This window comes from Zonotrichia leucophrys, chromosome 3 (assembly GCF_028769735.1).
Source record: "Zonotrichia leucophrys gambelii isolate GWCS_2022_RI chromosome 3, RI_Zleu_2.0, whole genome shotgun sequence".
NCBI lineage: Eukaryota > Metazoa > Chordata > Aves > Passeriformes > Passerellidae > Zonotrichia > Zonotrichia leucophrys.
Genome location: NC_088172.1, coordinates 17,948,191 through 17,961,024, shown reverse-complemented (window position 1 = coordinate 17,961,024; position 12,834 = coordinate 17,948,191). Strand labels below are relative to the sequence as shown.

General features: G+C 44.2%; 1 protein-coding gene across 1 annotated transcript; it reads left to right on the top strand.

Annotated features, from left to right (window-relative positions):
* Positions 1–1,530: 1,530 nt before the first annotated feature.
* BAG2 (BAG cochaperone 2) lies at positions 1,531–9,707 on the top strand. The gene is made up of 3 exons (XM_064707524.1): positions 1,531–1,812; positions 7,473–7,582; positions 8,849–9,707. The coding sequence occupies exons 1-3, from the start codon at positions 1,649–1,651 to the stop codon at positions 9,247–9,249; spliced, it is 675 nt and encodes a 224-aa protein (XP_064563594.1). The 5' UTR covers positions 1,531–1,648; the 3' UTR covers positions 9,250–9,707.
* The last annotated feature ends 3,127 nt before the right edge of the window (positions 9,708–12,834 follow it).

Here is a 12,834-nt window from a genome sequence, read left to right as displayed (position 1 = left end):
AACAGTATCCCTGTGCAACAAAATCCCTCTTAGCTGGGTGCCAAAAATTGGTCTGTTGGAGACATGGGGTATTTGCCCAAACCTCATCTTTTGGGATAAGCAAATTCCTTTTTAAATACTCACAGTAGTGGCAAGTAAAACTTATGTGTGACTTGAATTGCTGGTGCTTGTGAGAGAGAAGGTGCCGTTTCACACAGGCAAATTAAATATGTTCTTGGGACAAGTCATTACTAGATGTAGATCCACTACCTTGGCTACCATGAAATAGATACATCTTTTCTCTCTGGCATAAAAAGAGAACATAACCCACTTTTCTTTCCAGTAAGCTTTTTGTAAAATCCTACAATTACAGCTGGTGAAACAGCTGCTTTTCTGCAAGTAGTAGGGGGCTCTTGCAGTTGGCAGGAGAAAGATGCACTATAAGTAGCATATCCAAAGTACCTATTTTTTATTTTTTCTTTTAGGAATTCTGCTCAAGTTCTGCTTGCAGTAAGGGTTGTCTCTGGTTTGACTTTTCTCTCCTTTCAAGCTTCTGGATTTTTAAAGCCCTTATTTTTTCTCCTCCTGTTTCTTTCACTTTCCACTGTTTTCAGTTTTGCAGTTTACTGTTTAATTAGCCTTAAGTAAAAATAACATTTGGGTAGCTTGTTTTCATTAATGAAAGAACAAACCAATGAACCAGTCATACAGACTAGTTCTGGAATACAAATCCTCATACCAGTAGCTCCCATCTCACACAAAGTTAATACAGATATTGAAAATCTCATTATTCCTCCTGTAGCTTCTGGCTGAACTACAGCCAGAGCTCAGTGTGGTTTTGGCTGCTTTTGGCTGGCCCAGGTTTTGTTGCTTTTGTCACAAAGGGCAGTGGAGGCGGGAGCAGGACAGCCCGGGGTGTCTCTGTGCCGCACATGTGACACGAGGAGCGGAGGCACACACGGCTGCCGGACCCCGGCGTGGGGCAGGTGCAGGTGACAACTGCGGTGTCGGTCACAACAGGGGACACTCGGCCCAGCCGGCCTCAGGGCAGAGACCAGAGGGACAGGCAGCTCCTGGGGCAGGTAACTCAGCCAAGGCTCTGGAGAATCTCTCTCACCAGGAATGCCTGAGGGAGCTGGGTCTGGGTCACCCAGCCTCGAGGAGGGGTGACTGAGAGAGGACCTCATCAATGTGATCACGTACCTAAAGGATGGGCGTCAAGAAGATGGAGCAGCCTCTTCTCCGTGGTGCCAAGTAATAGGGCAAGAGACAACGGGCAGAAACTGATGCACAGGAAGGGAAGTTCCACCTGAATACAAACAACTTCTTTACTGTTGAGGTGACCGAGCACTAGAACAGGTTGCCCAGCGAGGTTGCCCTCACTCGAGAGGAGCAGGGAGGTTGGCCCAGCTGACCCAGCCTGGTCCCTCCCAGCCCGGCCCCCCCGGTGGTTCTGTTGCCCCCGGCCGGGGCGAGGCGGCCCCGCCGCGCTGCGTGAGGCGGCGCCCGCGGGCCCGGCGCGGGGGCGGGGTGGCCGCGGGGGCCGGCGGCGGGGCGGCTCCTTCTTTGGCCATGAGCGAGGTGCCGGCATTCGGCCGCCGCCGCCGCCTGCGGGACGCGGGGAGGGAGCGGCCGCAGCGAGGTTCCGCCGGCGGCAGCGGTGGGTGGGATGGCCCAGGCCAGGATCAGCGCCAAGGCCAGCGAGGGGGCGCAGCAGCAGCCGCAGCAGCAGCAGCAGTCGGGCGGGCAGCTCCGCGGCCGCTTCTACCGCTCCACCTCCATGGCCGACCGCTCCAGCCGCCTGCTCGAGAACCTGGACCAGCTGGAGCTCAGGTGGGGCCGGGGCCGGGCGCTGGGGGGGCCGGGGAGGCGGCCGGCCCCGAGCCGGTGGCTCCGCAGCGCGGCCCGGGCTGGGGCGCGGGGCGGGGGGGCGGTGTGAGGCTTCGGACGGAACCGAGGGAAAAAGCGCTCCCTTCCTTGGGGGGCAGAGTTTAAAAATGGGTGCTGCTGCTGTAAAGTGAGTTAGCGTGGCCTGGAAATACACGAAAATAGGAGTATCTATACGAATGTATGACAGTTGAGGTTTTTCAGAGAAAGCGCGAAGGGCTGCTCGGGTTTGTTGCCCTTCGGGGTGTGGGGAGCCTTTGGCAGACGGGGACGGGCTCTGCATCGTGTCTGTCCCACCCTGTCGCCCCTATCCCGCGCTTGCAGGCGGGCGTTTTATAAGAAGGTGCAGAAAATCCGAGGATAAAACCTGGTGTCATTCGGGCTCTCGGAGACTTTGGCAAGCCTTTGAGCTGCAGTGCTGTATGCTGGCGTGTGAGGTGTCTTGTCTTCCAAACCTCTCTTTGCACTTACTGGTTCGGCTGTGGATGTTCTTGTTGTGTTTGTGCCCACCTCCTCTCTGAGGTGTACTAAAACATTTCACTATAAAATGTGAACAGCATTGCATTCTGCAGCTGAGGTGTGTTTTTCCAAAGTTATTGTAAATGCTATGTGAATTTCATCACTGTGCCAAGACATGTCCTGACTTTTTTTGCTACTTGATGTTCCCTAAATAATACCATTTGACTTTTTTCCCAGTTTGGCCTCATGAGAGATGATACCTTGCCTTTAATCATCTTCCCTGTCCTCTCAGCTCTGCTAAATTACATAGTGTCCTTTCTGAGGTGGATGGATGTGCAGGATGCCACTGATTCACCTCCTCTGGTACTGTTTCAACACACCCTTTCCTTCATTACAGCTGCATATTGATCAGCAGCTTTCACAGAACCACCCAGAATGTTTCTAGGACTTTCCTGTAATTAAAAGAGCTCTGTGGGATGCAGGAGTTTTATTTCCCCTTTCTGCCTGCATTACTTTGCATTATTCAGGAGTGGACTCGATGTGCTGTTATATTAGCCTTTCACTTAGCTTGATTAAATCTCCTTGAAGTCCTTTGCAGACTTCTCTGAATTTGACTAAACAAAATCACTGTCTGCAAACAAGTCTCACTGCTTACATCCAGGTCTAGGCATATGATGAATATATAATCCAGAAATTAGCATGAGAATATGCAAAAATGTGTTTTAGATTTGCTGAGTGACTCTGAAACAAAGCAGACAGTTTGGTTAGCCAGCAATTAAACCCTCAATTAAACTTCTCAGTTTGCTGTGGTTCTTTCAGACAGCCATAATTCTAAACGTGGAATAGTAATGAGAAAAAAAAAAGTCCAATTTGATAAAAGTCACTCAAGTCTTATGGTTTTTTTTCTATTCACAACTAATCAGTATGCTTCATTTCAAATTTATTTGAATGACAGGAGGAAAAATGTCCAAACTTTCTCCTTCTCCAGCTTGTTTGGTTTTGCTATAGACCCTCAAGATGTTGCTTGTAAATATAATAAGTGAAAATTTGTCAAACTGAACTACAGCCTTTAATTAAAACCTCAACAATCCTCAGTTCTCAAGTTGCTTAAGGTAAACTGAACTCTGAAGCAAGTTTCATCCCTCTGGAAATCACGGGATCACAGAATGGTTTGGGTTAGGAAGGACCTTAAAGGTCACCTAGTTCCAGCCCCCTGACATGGGCTGGGGCAGCTTTCAGTAGACCAGGTGGCTCAAAGCCCCATCCAGCCTGGCCTTGAACACCTCCAAGTGTTCACAACCTCTCTGAGCGACCTGTTCCAGCGTCTCACCCTGCTCATAGTGAAGAATTTCTTCCTGATACCAAATCTAAGCCTACCCTCTTTCACCTTAAAGCCATAGTAAAACACTCCAGTTTGAACAGCCTTCCTGTTCCTCCCTTTCTTTCCACTGTGAGAGCTTCTTTTCCAACAGTAATGGGGTATTTTTGTACCTCCCTGAAGGGTGTTGGCAGAGGGGATTTCTTCTGCATGGAAAGTGAGCAGGGAAGGGGAATCAGTTTGGGAGGGAGTGCCCAAGGTGAGGGGCAGAGGTGGCACGTTTCCCCTTGGAAGGGCTTGGACCCTGGTGTTGCTGTGGCTGCCAAGATCTGTCAGGAGCAGCTGGAAGCCAGAGCAGAGGCTCTGTCCGTGAGTCACTGTGTTCTCTTGGTTGTGTTAAGTGAAAACACAGTTTTAGGTGTGATGATACATGAGGTAAGTCAGATTCTTGCTGGGTATTTTTTAGCTTCATTTTTTGTACTTTTTATCTTGTTCTTTGGGTCAACCATGTTCCACCACCATTCATTTCGGTGGTCACAGGACTGCTTACCTGGGAGTGGACACTCAGCTGAAGGAGCTGAGGATGCCAGGGTGAAACCCCCTATTTTGTCTCCCTCCAGTGTGCCTGATTTGCTCCATTTCAGGAAAGAAGCTGCTCCATCCTCAGATGTTTCTTATTTCCTTTGAAGACTTCTCTGAAGCTGCAGCACGTGGGCTGTTTAAGTCAGTCAGTAGTTTAAAGGACAGAGTTATTGCAGCTGTCCTAAGAAAGAGGGTGTCAGGTTTCTCCTCTGGAAACAAAAGCACAGCCTGGTCCACCTGTTTCTCAGGGGAATGCTCTGCTCATGTAAATGGCATGTAGCAAAAAAAGGCATTGCTCAGCTAATTGCTCACAAACAGGGAAAATCAGAAGTAAGGAATGTCTTTTTCAGTGTTAGGTAATAGATGGAATATTTAGTTGATGTTCGAAGCAACAAATTTACTTGGATTGTTCCAAGTAAAAAGATGATTGGAAGTTTTCATCTCTGAGGAAAAAAGACTATACTGCTGCATCAAAATAATTGATAACTGGGCATAAATATGAGTATTTTTTGTTCTTTTTTCTTTGCCTTTCATTCTTTGGTTGGTTGTTTTTTTGAGACTTGGATTGTGTTTCCACCCCTTCCCGCATCAGTCACCTCTGTTAGAGGTTTAAATCTTCCAACTGGTTTTTTTGGGTCCACCACACAAGAAAGGAAAGATTTACAGAAACCTGAGAAGTTAGGAAACCATGCATTTTAGGAAATAAGTTTGATAACTGAGAACTGACTGCATGGTGTGATCCTGACACATTATTTTCCTGAAGTTGATGTGACTGGTTTCCATTTTATGGGGGGCTTTTTTTTCCCCCACTAGAGCACTGTTATGAAATGACCCTGTCCCATTGTTGTGTGGCACTCTATATTGCAGTTTAGAAAATGGTAAAAATAATTCTGAAGTAGCAATTACTGCAAATAAAATAGTTCTTAAGATTTGGTTATATTACCTTTAGCAAATAAATGTCAATCAAAGCTGTAGTTGGTGAACTGGGTTTTTCTTTTTTTTCAGTATGCAACATTAATTCTGACAATTTGGCTTTCAGGTCTTACCTCACATACCAAGCTGGCCTTTGGAAGCAGTGATATTTTAGTCTGCTTCTCTTTAGAACTGTACCAATTCAGGATACATCCCTGCAATGCAGCTTTTCCACATTCTTCTTAGAACCCAGCAGAGCCTATGGAAATCTGTGGAAAGCCTGTGGAAAATGGACTGATCTATCTACTGAAGGCAGAACTTTACTTTTTACATCAGTACAATGATATACAGAATCTGATTTTAAAACACTATCAAAATTGAAAACTTGCACTTCAGAATTTTAATTTACAACTTCCCAGCGACTAGTTTTTTTTTAAAAAGGCATGGCAAGGCATTTTGAAAATATTACTAGACTTCCTAAATTATAAAGTGGAGACATCTGAAGTATGAAATGACTCCACCTGCCTCATTGCTCTTACTAACCAGTCCAAAATAATAATTAAAAGTATTTGCTCTTGGCATGAATTTGCATTGCATTAACTTTTCCCACTCCTCCTCAGAAAAAACATTAAAGGCAAGGCCTGAAGCCTGTGCTTTCACTGACTAAGTTAGGTTAAATATTTTGTAAAACAGAAATTATTTCGTGAGCAGGCTGCATGTGAAGAGTGACTATATCCTCAAATGCTCCCGTTCTTCTGCTTTCGCCCTCTTTTCTCTTCCTGCTGTTTTCCTGAAGTCACTCCCTTCAGCCAGCCTGTGAGGAAGGAGCAGCATCTCTGTTCCTGTCCCAGGAGACAGCAATGAGCCACCCCGGTCTCAGGGCAGCGCCCAGAAATGTTGAAGGGTGTAGAGCACCTAAGAGACTTAACAATGTTTTGGTTTGTTTCCCCTTTTCTGGCCAGGTTTCATAAACACTTCAGGATAGATGGATGGATTCTCATGATGTAGCCAGACCTCCTGAGCTGTGCATTGGAAGCATCTCAAACCATCAGCCAGGTTCACATGATACTCTTTTCTGTGCAGCCTGTGAACGCAGAGTTGATGGTTTTGGGCAACTCTTGTAGCCTGTTCCAGCTTGGACAGGGCTCTGCAAGCCCCCACCCTCAAGTCTCAGAGAAAAGCAAAGGGAGTGGGACATTTATTTCCCTTTTTATCAGGTCAAGTAAAGTGCTGCATTGGAGTGCTTCAGAGTTCTTTTCCATTATTTGGCTGAATGCAAAAGCCCCCTCTTTAAAACTGTGATGGGGAACAAGACATGAATTAAGAAACTGGACTCAGATTTCTCATGGGGCATTTTCACATTGCCCGTGGTCAGCTGAGTCTGCACTTTATGCCACAAGGACAGCAGGCTGTGGGCACAGAACCACACACTTACCAAGACCCAGCAGTTACAGGGACAGCAGTTTGTGATGGACTTTCCCCTTGTCCTCGCTGCATTACATGTGAGTTTCAGCACAGGAATGGGACTGGAGTAGGAGTCTGGTTTCAGGAGGGACTGAGTTTCATGCTTCCTTGCAAGCCCAGAAATAGGAGCTGCTTCCACAGGCGCTTCCTCCCTGTGTGAATTACAGTGAGCATCGCTCCATGGAAAGCACCAGTGACAGTGGGAGCAGGCAGTCCAGCATCATCTCCCAGTGACAAGGCACAGCACTTGTGTTGGGGAGAGCCTTGTCCTGTTAATAGCAGTGTGTGAGCTCTGTGCCCCTTGCAGGGTTTTCTCCTTTGTGAAAGGCGTTGTTTGGCGCGTTGCAGTGTTCTTGTTGCTGTGCAGGTGGCTTCTGTGGCTTCTGCTGGCCTGGCGGTGCACAGGGAGCTGGGGCCCCTTGCTGCCTCCGTCTCTGCAGCTGCCACCCTCGTTACCAAGTTCCCTGCTGGGGACTCGGTCCTTTTCTCTCCTAGTTAGGCAGCTGATAATAATTGCCAGCTGCCTACAGGACTTCTGCTATGGGGCTGTATACCATCAGGCTCTGCATATCCAGCTTAACCACAGCATAAGATAGAACAGCACTGTCAGTAAAATAAAAAATTTAATTGAATTGCTGATTGAATTGCTATTGTTTCTGTTTGCCCCTCCATCTGTTTGTTTTTTTAGATTATACTGGTCTTGAAAAGTGAAGATAGAGAAGGTCATGAAGTCAGAGTGTCTGTCTCATGAATAACCAAGATATGACTGCACTTACTCTAAGCTGAAGTTTAAAATAAGAGTTCTTTGCAGCTATATAGGCGAACAGCTGTTTTATTATTTAAACATTTTGTTTGGTTCAACCATGTACAGGGTAGAGGCTTTCCGTGATGCAGCATCTGCCATGGAACAAGAGAAAGAAATTCTGCTTGAAATGATCCACAATATACAGAACAGCCAGGATATGAGGCACATCAGTGAAGGTGAGAAGCTGCTTTCCTGTACCCTCCAACTGACCCAAAGTCTAATCGGCCCATCCTTTAGGGAGCAGCTTTTTGTGAGCAGCACTCTGCTGCTGGTAGGGGTGCAGCATTGGAGCCGGCTGAGTTTGTTGAAGTGTTACTCATTATCCTGAGAACTCTTCTTGACTAAATTCATACTGTGTATGTGAAAGCCTATACTCAGTTCACTGATACATTTTCAAAATCAAGATTAACATTGCTCTGCTGGGGGAGAGTCATTGATGATGATGATGACAATATAGTTGAAAATGATTTTGACTACTGGACAGGCATGAGTGCTACAAAGTGTACAGCTTGCAAGAACCTGATGATTAAGGTCATTGTTGTTGTTGTGTGATTCACAGCTTTAAATATATTCCCTAAACCTGATTATTAGGTGCTTTAAATTGCTGGTTTATTGGCTCTTCAAGAGCCTACATCTCATATTTTTGAAAAGCAGTTTTTTCATGGCCTCTTATTATATCTAGTTTTCTCTTTATGGCTTTCAGGGAAGGTCTAAATCTCTCCCTCAGAAAGGCACAAAAGTCCTTAATGAGCTAGTTCTGTTACCAAGTGTTTCCTCATAATATTGTATGTTTTGCTTGAAAGTGACACAGCAAGCATTGTGTCAGCAGAGGAAAAACATTGGTTACAATTTTAGTAGAGTTTAATGCCTCATTTCAAATCAGATATGTTGAAGGAAGGGGACCAGGACACCAGTTGGTTCATCACAGGCCCTTCAGGTCCAGTCCAGTCCCGGTCCCTCAGGTCTTTCTGGTCCAGTTTATTGAAGAAAGTATCAAACACTTATACAGCAAATAATAAGCTTATGAATATTCTGTAAGCCAAGCAATCTATTGGTTAAACTATAGCATTAACTCATCCTCATTCCTTAGGGGTTACATCTCTCTTTTCTCATGTCTCTTTCACTGTTTGTTATTATACTACAGCTAGGCTTCAAGGACACGCTATCAACACAGGTGCAGGACTTGGAATTAGCCACGGCTTTGTACTTTTCCATTTTCCAGCAGCTAAATTCCCAACACAGATACTGGCTTCTATGAAATGAGTATGACTTGGGCAAATGTAAAAAGCTCATTTCTGCCCTCTGGAAATCTTGTTGATTGTCACTTACTTAAAAAAATATTATTTACTGCCAAGGTATAGCACTTTGAGTATCTTGATGATGCTATTTGCACAGGAAAGTATTTGCCCGTAACCAAGAATATTTTCTTGTTTTGAATTGAGGTGAGAGAGAAGAACTCAATTTGACCGCGAATCGCCTGATGGGCCGAACCCTCACGGTGGAGGTTTCCGTAGAAACCATCCGCAACGCGCAGCAGCAGGAGTCCCTGCTGCACGCCACCAAGATGATCGATGAGATCGTCAACAAACTCCTCGACGATTTGGAAGACGCCAAAATGCGCCTCATGTCGCTTTACGGTGCGTGCACGTCCGACGTGCCGGCAGGACCCATCGATCAGAAATTCCAGTCCGTGGTCATCGGATGTGCCATTGAGGATCAGAAGAAAATCAAAAGGCGCCTAGAGACTCTGCTCAGAAACTTGGAAAATTCTGAAAAGTCCATCACATTGCTGGAGCATCAGAAATCATCTGTCCGGCAGTCTTGCAACAGCAAACAGGATTAACGTATCCTCCCGGCTACTTCCGGCAAACCACAGGATGAGCAAGTGCCCATAAAAAGCACACAGAAGCCAAGACAAGAATTCTCTGTACGAGCACACACGTATATACACATCCACACCCACCAAAGTATCTTTGATTGCCAGGTGCAAGCATTTAATGGGTTTTAGTAGCATTGGCATTTTCTTTTGGCAGTAAGGAATGCTATCAGTTCTTCTGTAGAGTCGATACTGCTCTATTGCAAATTGTAATTGTGCTTCTGCTGAACTGACAGAAACTGAAAATCTAGCCTTTCCTCCATTCTCCTGGGTTTTTTGAACTAAAGTTGTTTTGTCCTATCATGAGATTTCAGCTTTTCTCTGCTGTATACATAGTGTGTGAACCAGACTTTTGAGGACAAAAGACAAATTATGGCAATAAATCAAAAGAATTAATAAACCGTTTATGGTATTTTCATAAACAAGACAGTGTCCTACTCATTACCATTTATAATTTTGCACTTTTTAAATACTTTGAATAAACTGATCACAGAACTTTCTAGAGATAGCTACCTCCAGCTTGTAACTGAGGAAGGTAAAAGCAATATGTGTGTCCCAGGGATCACCAGCCAGGCTAGAAATGACCTGACTCTCAAAATCCCCCCTCCATGCCTGGTGAACCATTCTGCCCCCACAAGCTCATTGTACCGTTGAAGATTGATGTGTTTTCTAAAAGATAATAGAAAGGGGAATTGTACATCAGCTACTACTCCACTTTTGCATCATCTCTGAAGCCACAGAGCAAAACATTTTGACTTCTCACCAGGCAAACACTGTATTTGTGACTTGTGTAGGAAGGTACTTTGTACATACATCGTTATCCACCTCTTTGTGTGAGTGGTTTTTGTTTTATATCTTCCACCCTCTCACTCACAGTAACTGCTGTGCATCATCACTGAGCTCTGTGGCTGTGGGTCAGAAGGTGCAGATTTTAGGGTGTGCCTGTAATTTTGTAACCCCCTGCAGTACTTCAGCCAAGGCTGGCGGTGCCCTGAGGGGAGCAGGGCGCTCTCTGGCTCAGCCAGCAGCAGGTTAAGCTTCTTGTTGCTTAGAATATTCCTCCAATATTTGGGTTTTTAAGGTCATTATAAGGTTATTCAGGCAAAAATATTTTTGTTTTCTTTCTTAGATCCTCTTCATTGTACTGATACCTAGAAGAATTTTTATTTTTTATAGCACTTAGTTAGAATCACAGAATTGCAGAAGAAGTGGGTTAGAAGGGACTGATGAAGATAATCTGGTCCAATGCCTGTGTAATGAGCCTAAAACACTGCCAGTTAATCCTTGTCAGGGTGTTAAGCAAACACATTGACTTTCTGTGTTCAAAACTGCATGCAAAAGAAGTAGGAGGATGTTACTTCTGATATTCTTCAGACACCTGGGTAAAGAGGCAGACACAAATGCTGATTTGGTCTTACTAAACAAAAATACCAAAACAATGCAAAACCCCCAACCAACAATCACTAGTGACTATTTACCTGTTTATTTTCAGAAAATGTACCAGACATCTTTGATGTATTAATATTGCTTTAATGCCACTTCCAGTGTCTACAATCTTGAACTTAAACCTTGTCACTGTATTTGCCAGACCAATCATAAATAGCAAAATGACCAGAAAGAGCAGAAAAGAATCCTTATTTTGTACCATATAGTAAAGCCATCAGAGGCAAGAGCTAAGAAACACCATTTCTATTTGTCTGGGGCATCCACACTTGTTCCTGCCAGTGCTCTCACGTGCTGCCTTTGATCTAGCTGTTGGCAACACACACCCAGAATCAAGCACACGTTTCTCAATCAGATTAAGGTTGCACAGCTTGTAGTTACAGCAATTTTTGAAATTTAATGTACTGACAATTTAACGTAACCACAAAAGTAGTGACTTATATCAGACACAACAATAAACAAACGTTTTAAGTCGCATGATGCAACTAGTGTCACTTACAAGAGAACAGCAGAATTAATTTGTAGGGATTTTACAGAACAGCATACACAAGATACTCAGTTTTAAACACTGATTCTTATGATTGAGGATTTATGGTATGTTGACTTTTTTTCCTACAAATCTGTTACATTTACTTGAGATCATGATGGTGATAAAATCAGTTACGTACATTTCCTCTTTTAGCCGGTTACATTTAAGCCATTAGTAACAATGCATCTTAATCCTCACAATGAGAGTGGTGTTTCTTCTGGTCCACAATAATTTTAAATTTTTCTTATCAACTTCAGTGAGTTGAGCAGAAGTGACTAACTATAGATCAGTATTACCCTTCCACTAGAAAGCTGAGAATGAGCCCAGTCCAGTACTAGGACTCACCTGGCTTTGAGATGACTCATATAGAACACTTTGACACAGAACATTAGCAGGTTTCTCTTATTCCATTATAGGCAACTTTCATCTTAAATCTAAGCATTGCTGTAATAATTTTGATTATCTGCTTGGATGCCCTATTTAACAGAGAATTATTTTCTTCTCTCAATACTATTTGTGCTTTAGAAAGAAGATCTGCATAACTTTTGCCTCCTTCAAAAAGATGGCAAGGTCATTTTGATGAATTCAAGCCTGCTGGACCATCCTTGCACTCTAATTTTGGTACAGTTAGTGTTCAGGTACTGGAACTTCAGCCTAAGGTCTATGACTACGCTTAGAAAAGCAGCAGGGGCTCAGGTGGTGTCCTGGAATGGAACAGCTTGTGTGTTGGCTTGCTGAATGATGAACTCTCACAGAGAAGGGCAGATCATTCACCCTGTTAATACCTGCAGCTCAGCCTGAAGGGTGCATTAACAGCTCCAAGGCTTGCTGAGTCTTGTGCATGTACCCCACATAACCCCCCAGAGGGCTGCGTGTTCAGCTGCTCAATGCGCCTTACATTATCCCATTTCAAATGCTACGAAGGAAAAGTTTGTGTCAGATGTGCTTCAGCCCAATAATGAAGAAAGTAAAAAGTTATATTTTACTGAAGCATAAAAATTAAACAGGAAATCAGACTGACAGTGTGGTAATTCAGGCATTTTGACTACAAAAGTGTTGCCTCAAGAAACACTGAAAATAAGGAAGCTTCAAAATTGTCTTATGTGGAATATTTAAAATCTTTTTTAAATTAACCACACACACAAAATTAACCACAAACACAAAAATTCGTGTGATCAGTCATACAACTTTGAGATTTGCTATTTCCAGTTGGAAATACATCCCTAGCATTACTGCTTTGCATCTAACAATGCCCCATGTACTGGGAGAACACCCATTCACTGAATGGATACAACACAGAAGTGACAAAGGTGTAGTGTCATAATCTTTAGTGAATCCCTGTTTCACTAAGGCATTAACAATCATTGAAGTTTCCTGCCAGTGGTAGCTTTATCAGCCAAGGGCAAAGAATTGTGGCAAGATCCAGATAATACAGCCAAAGAGCTATTCAAGAGATATAAAAAGAATCTACAGGAGTGCAATGAAATTTGTGTCTTGTGGCACAAGAATCTCTTGCTCTTAACCCAGGGTATCATGGATGTAACAGAGACACCTCCTCACCCACCATGCAGTCCCAGGGA

Coding starts and splice junctions, on each gene's coding strand:
- BAG2 (XM_064707524.1), top strand. CDS start 1,649: ATGGCCCAGGCCAGGATCAGCGCCAAGGCCAGCGAGGGGGCGCAGCAG. Junction 1,813..7,472: donor CTGGACCAGCTGGAGCTCAG/GTGGGGCCGGGG, acceptor AACCATGTACAG/GGTAGAGGCTTTCCGTGATG. Junction 7,583..8,848: donor TATGAGGCACATCAGTGAAG/GTGAGAAGCTGC, acceptor TTTTGAATTGAG/GTGAGAGAGAAGAACTCAAT.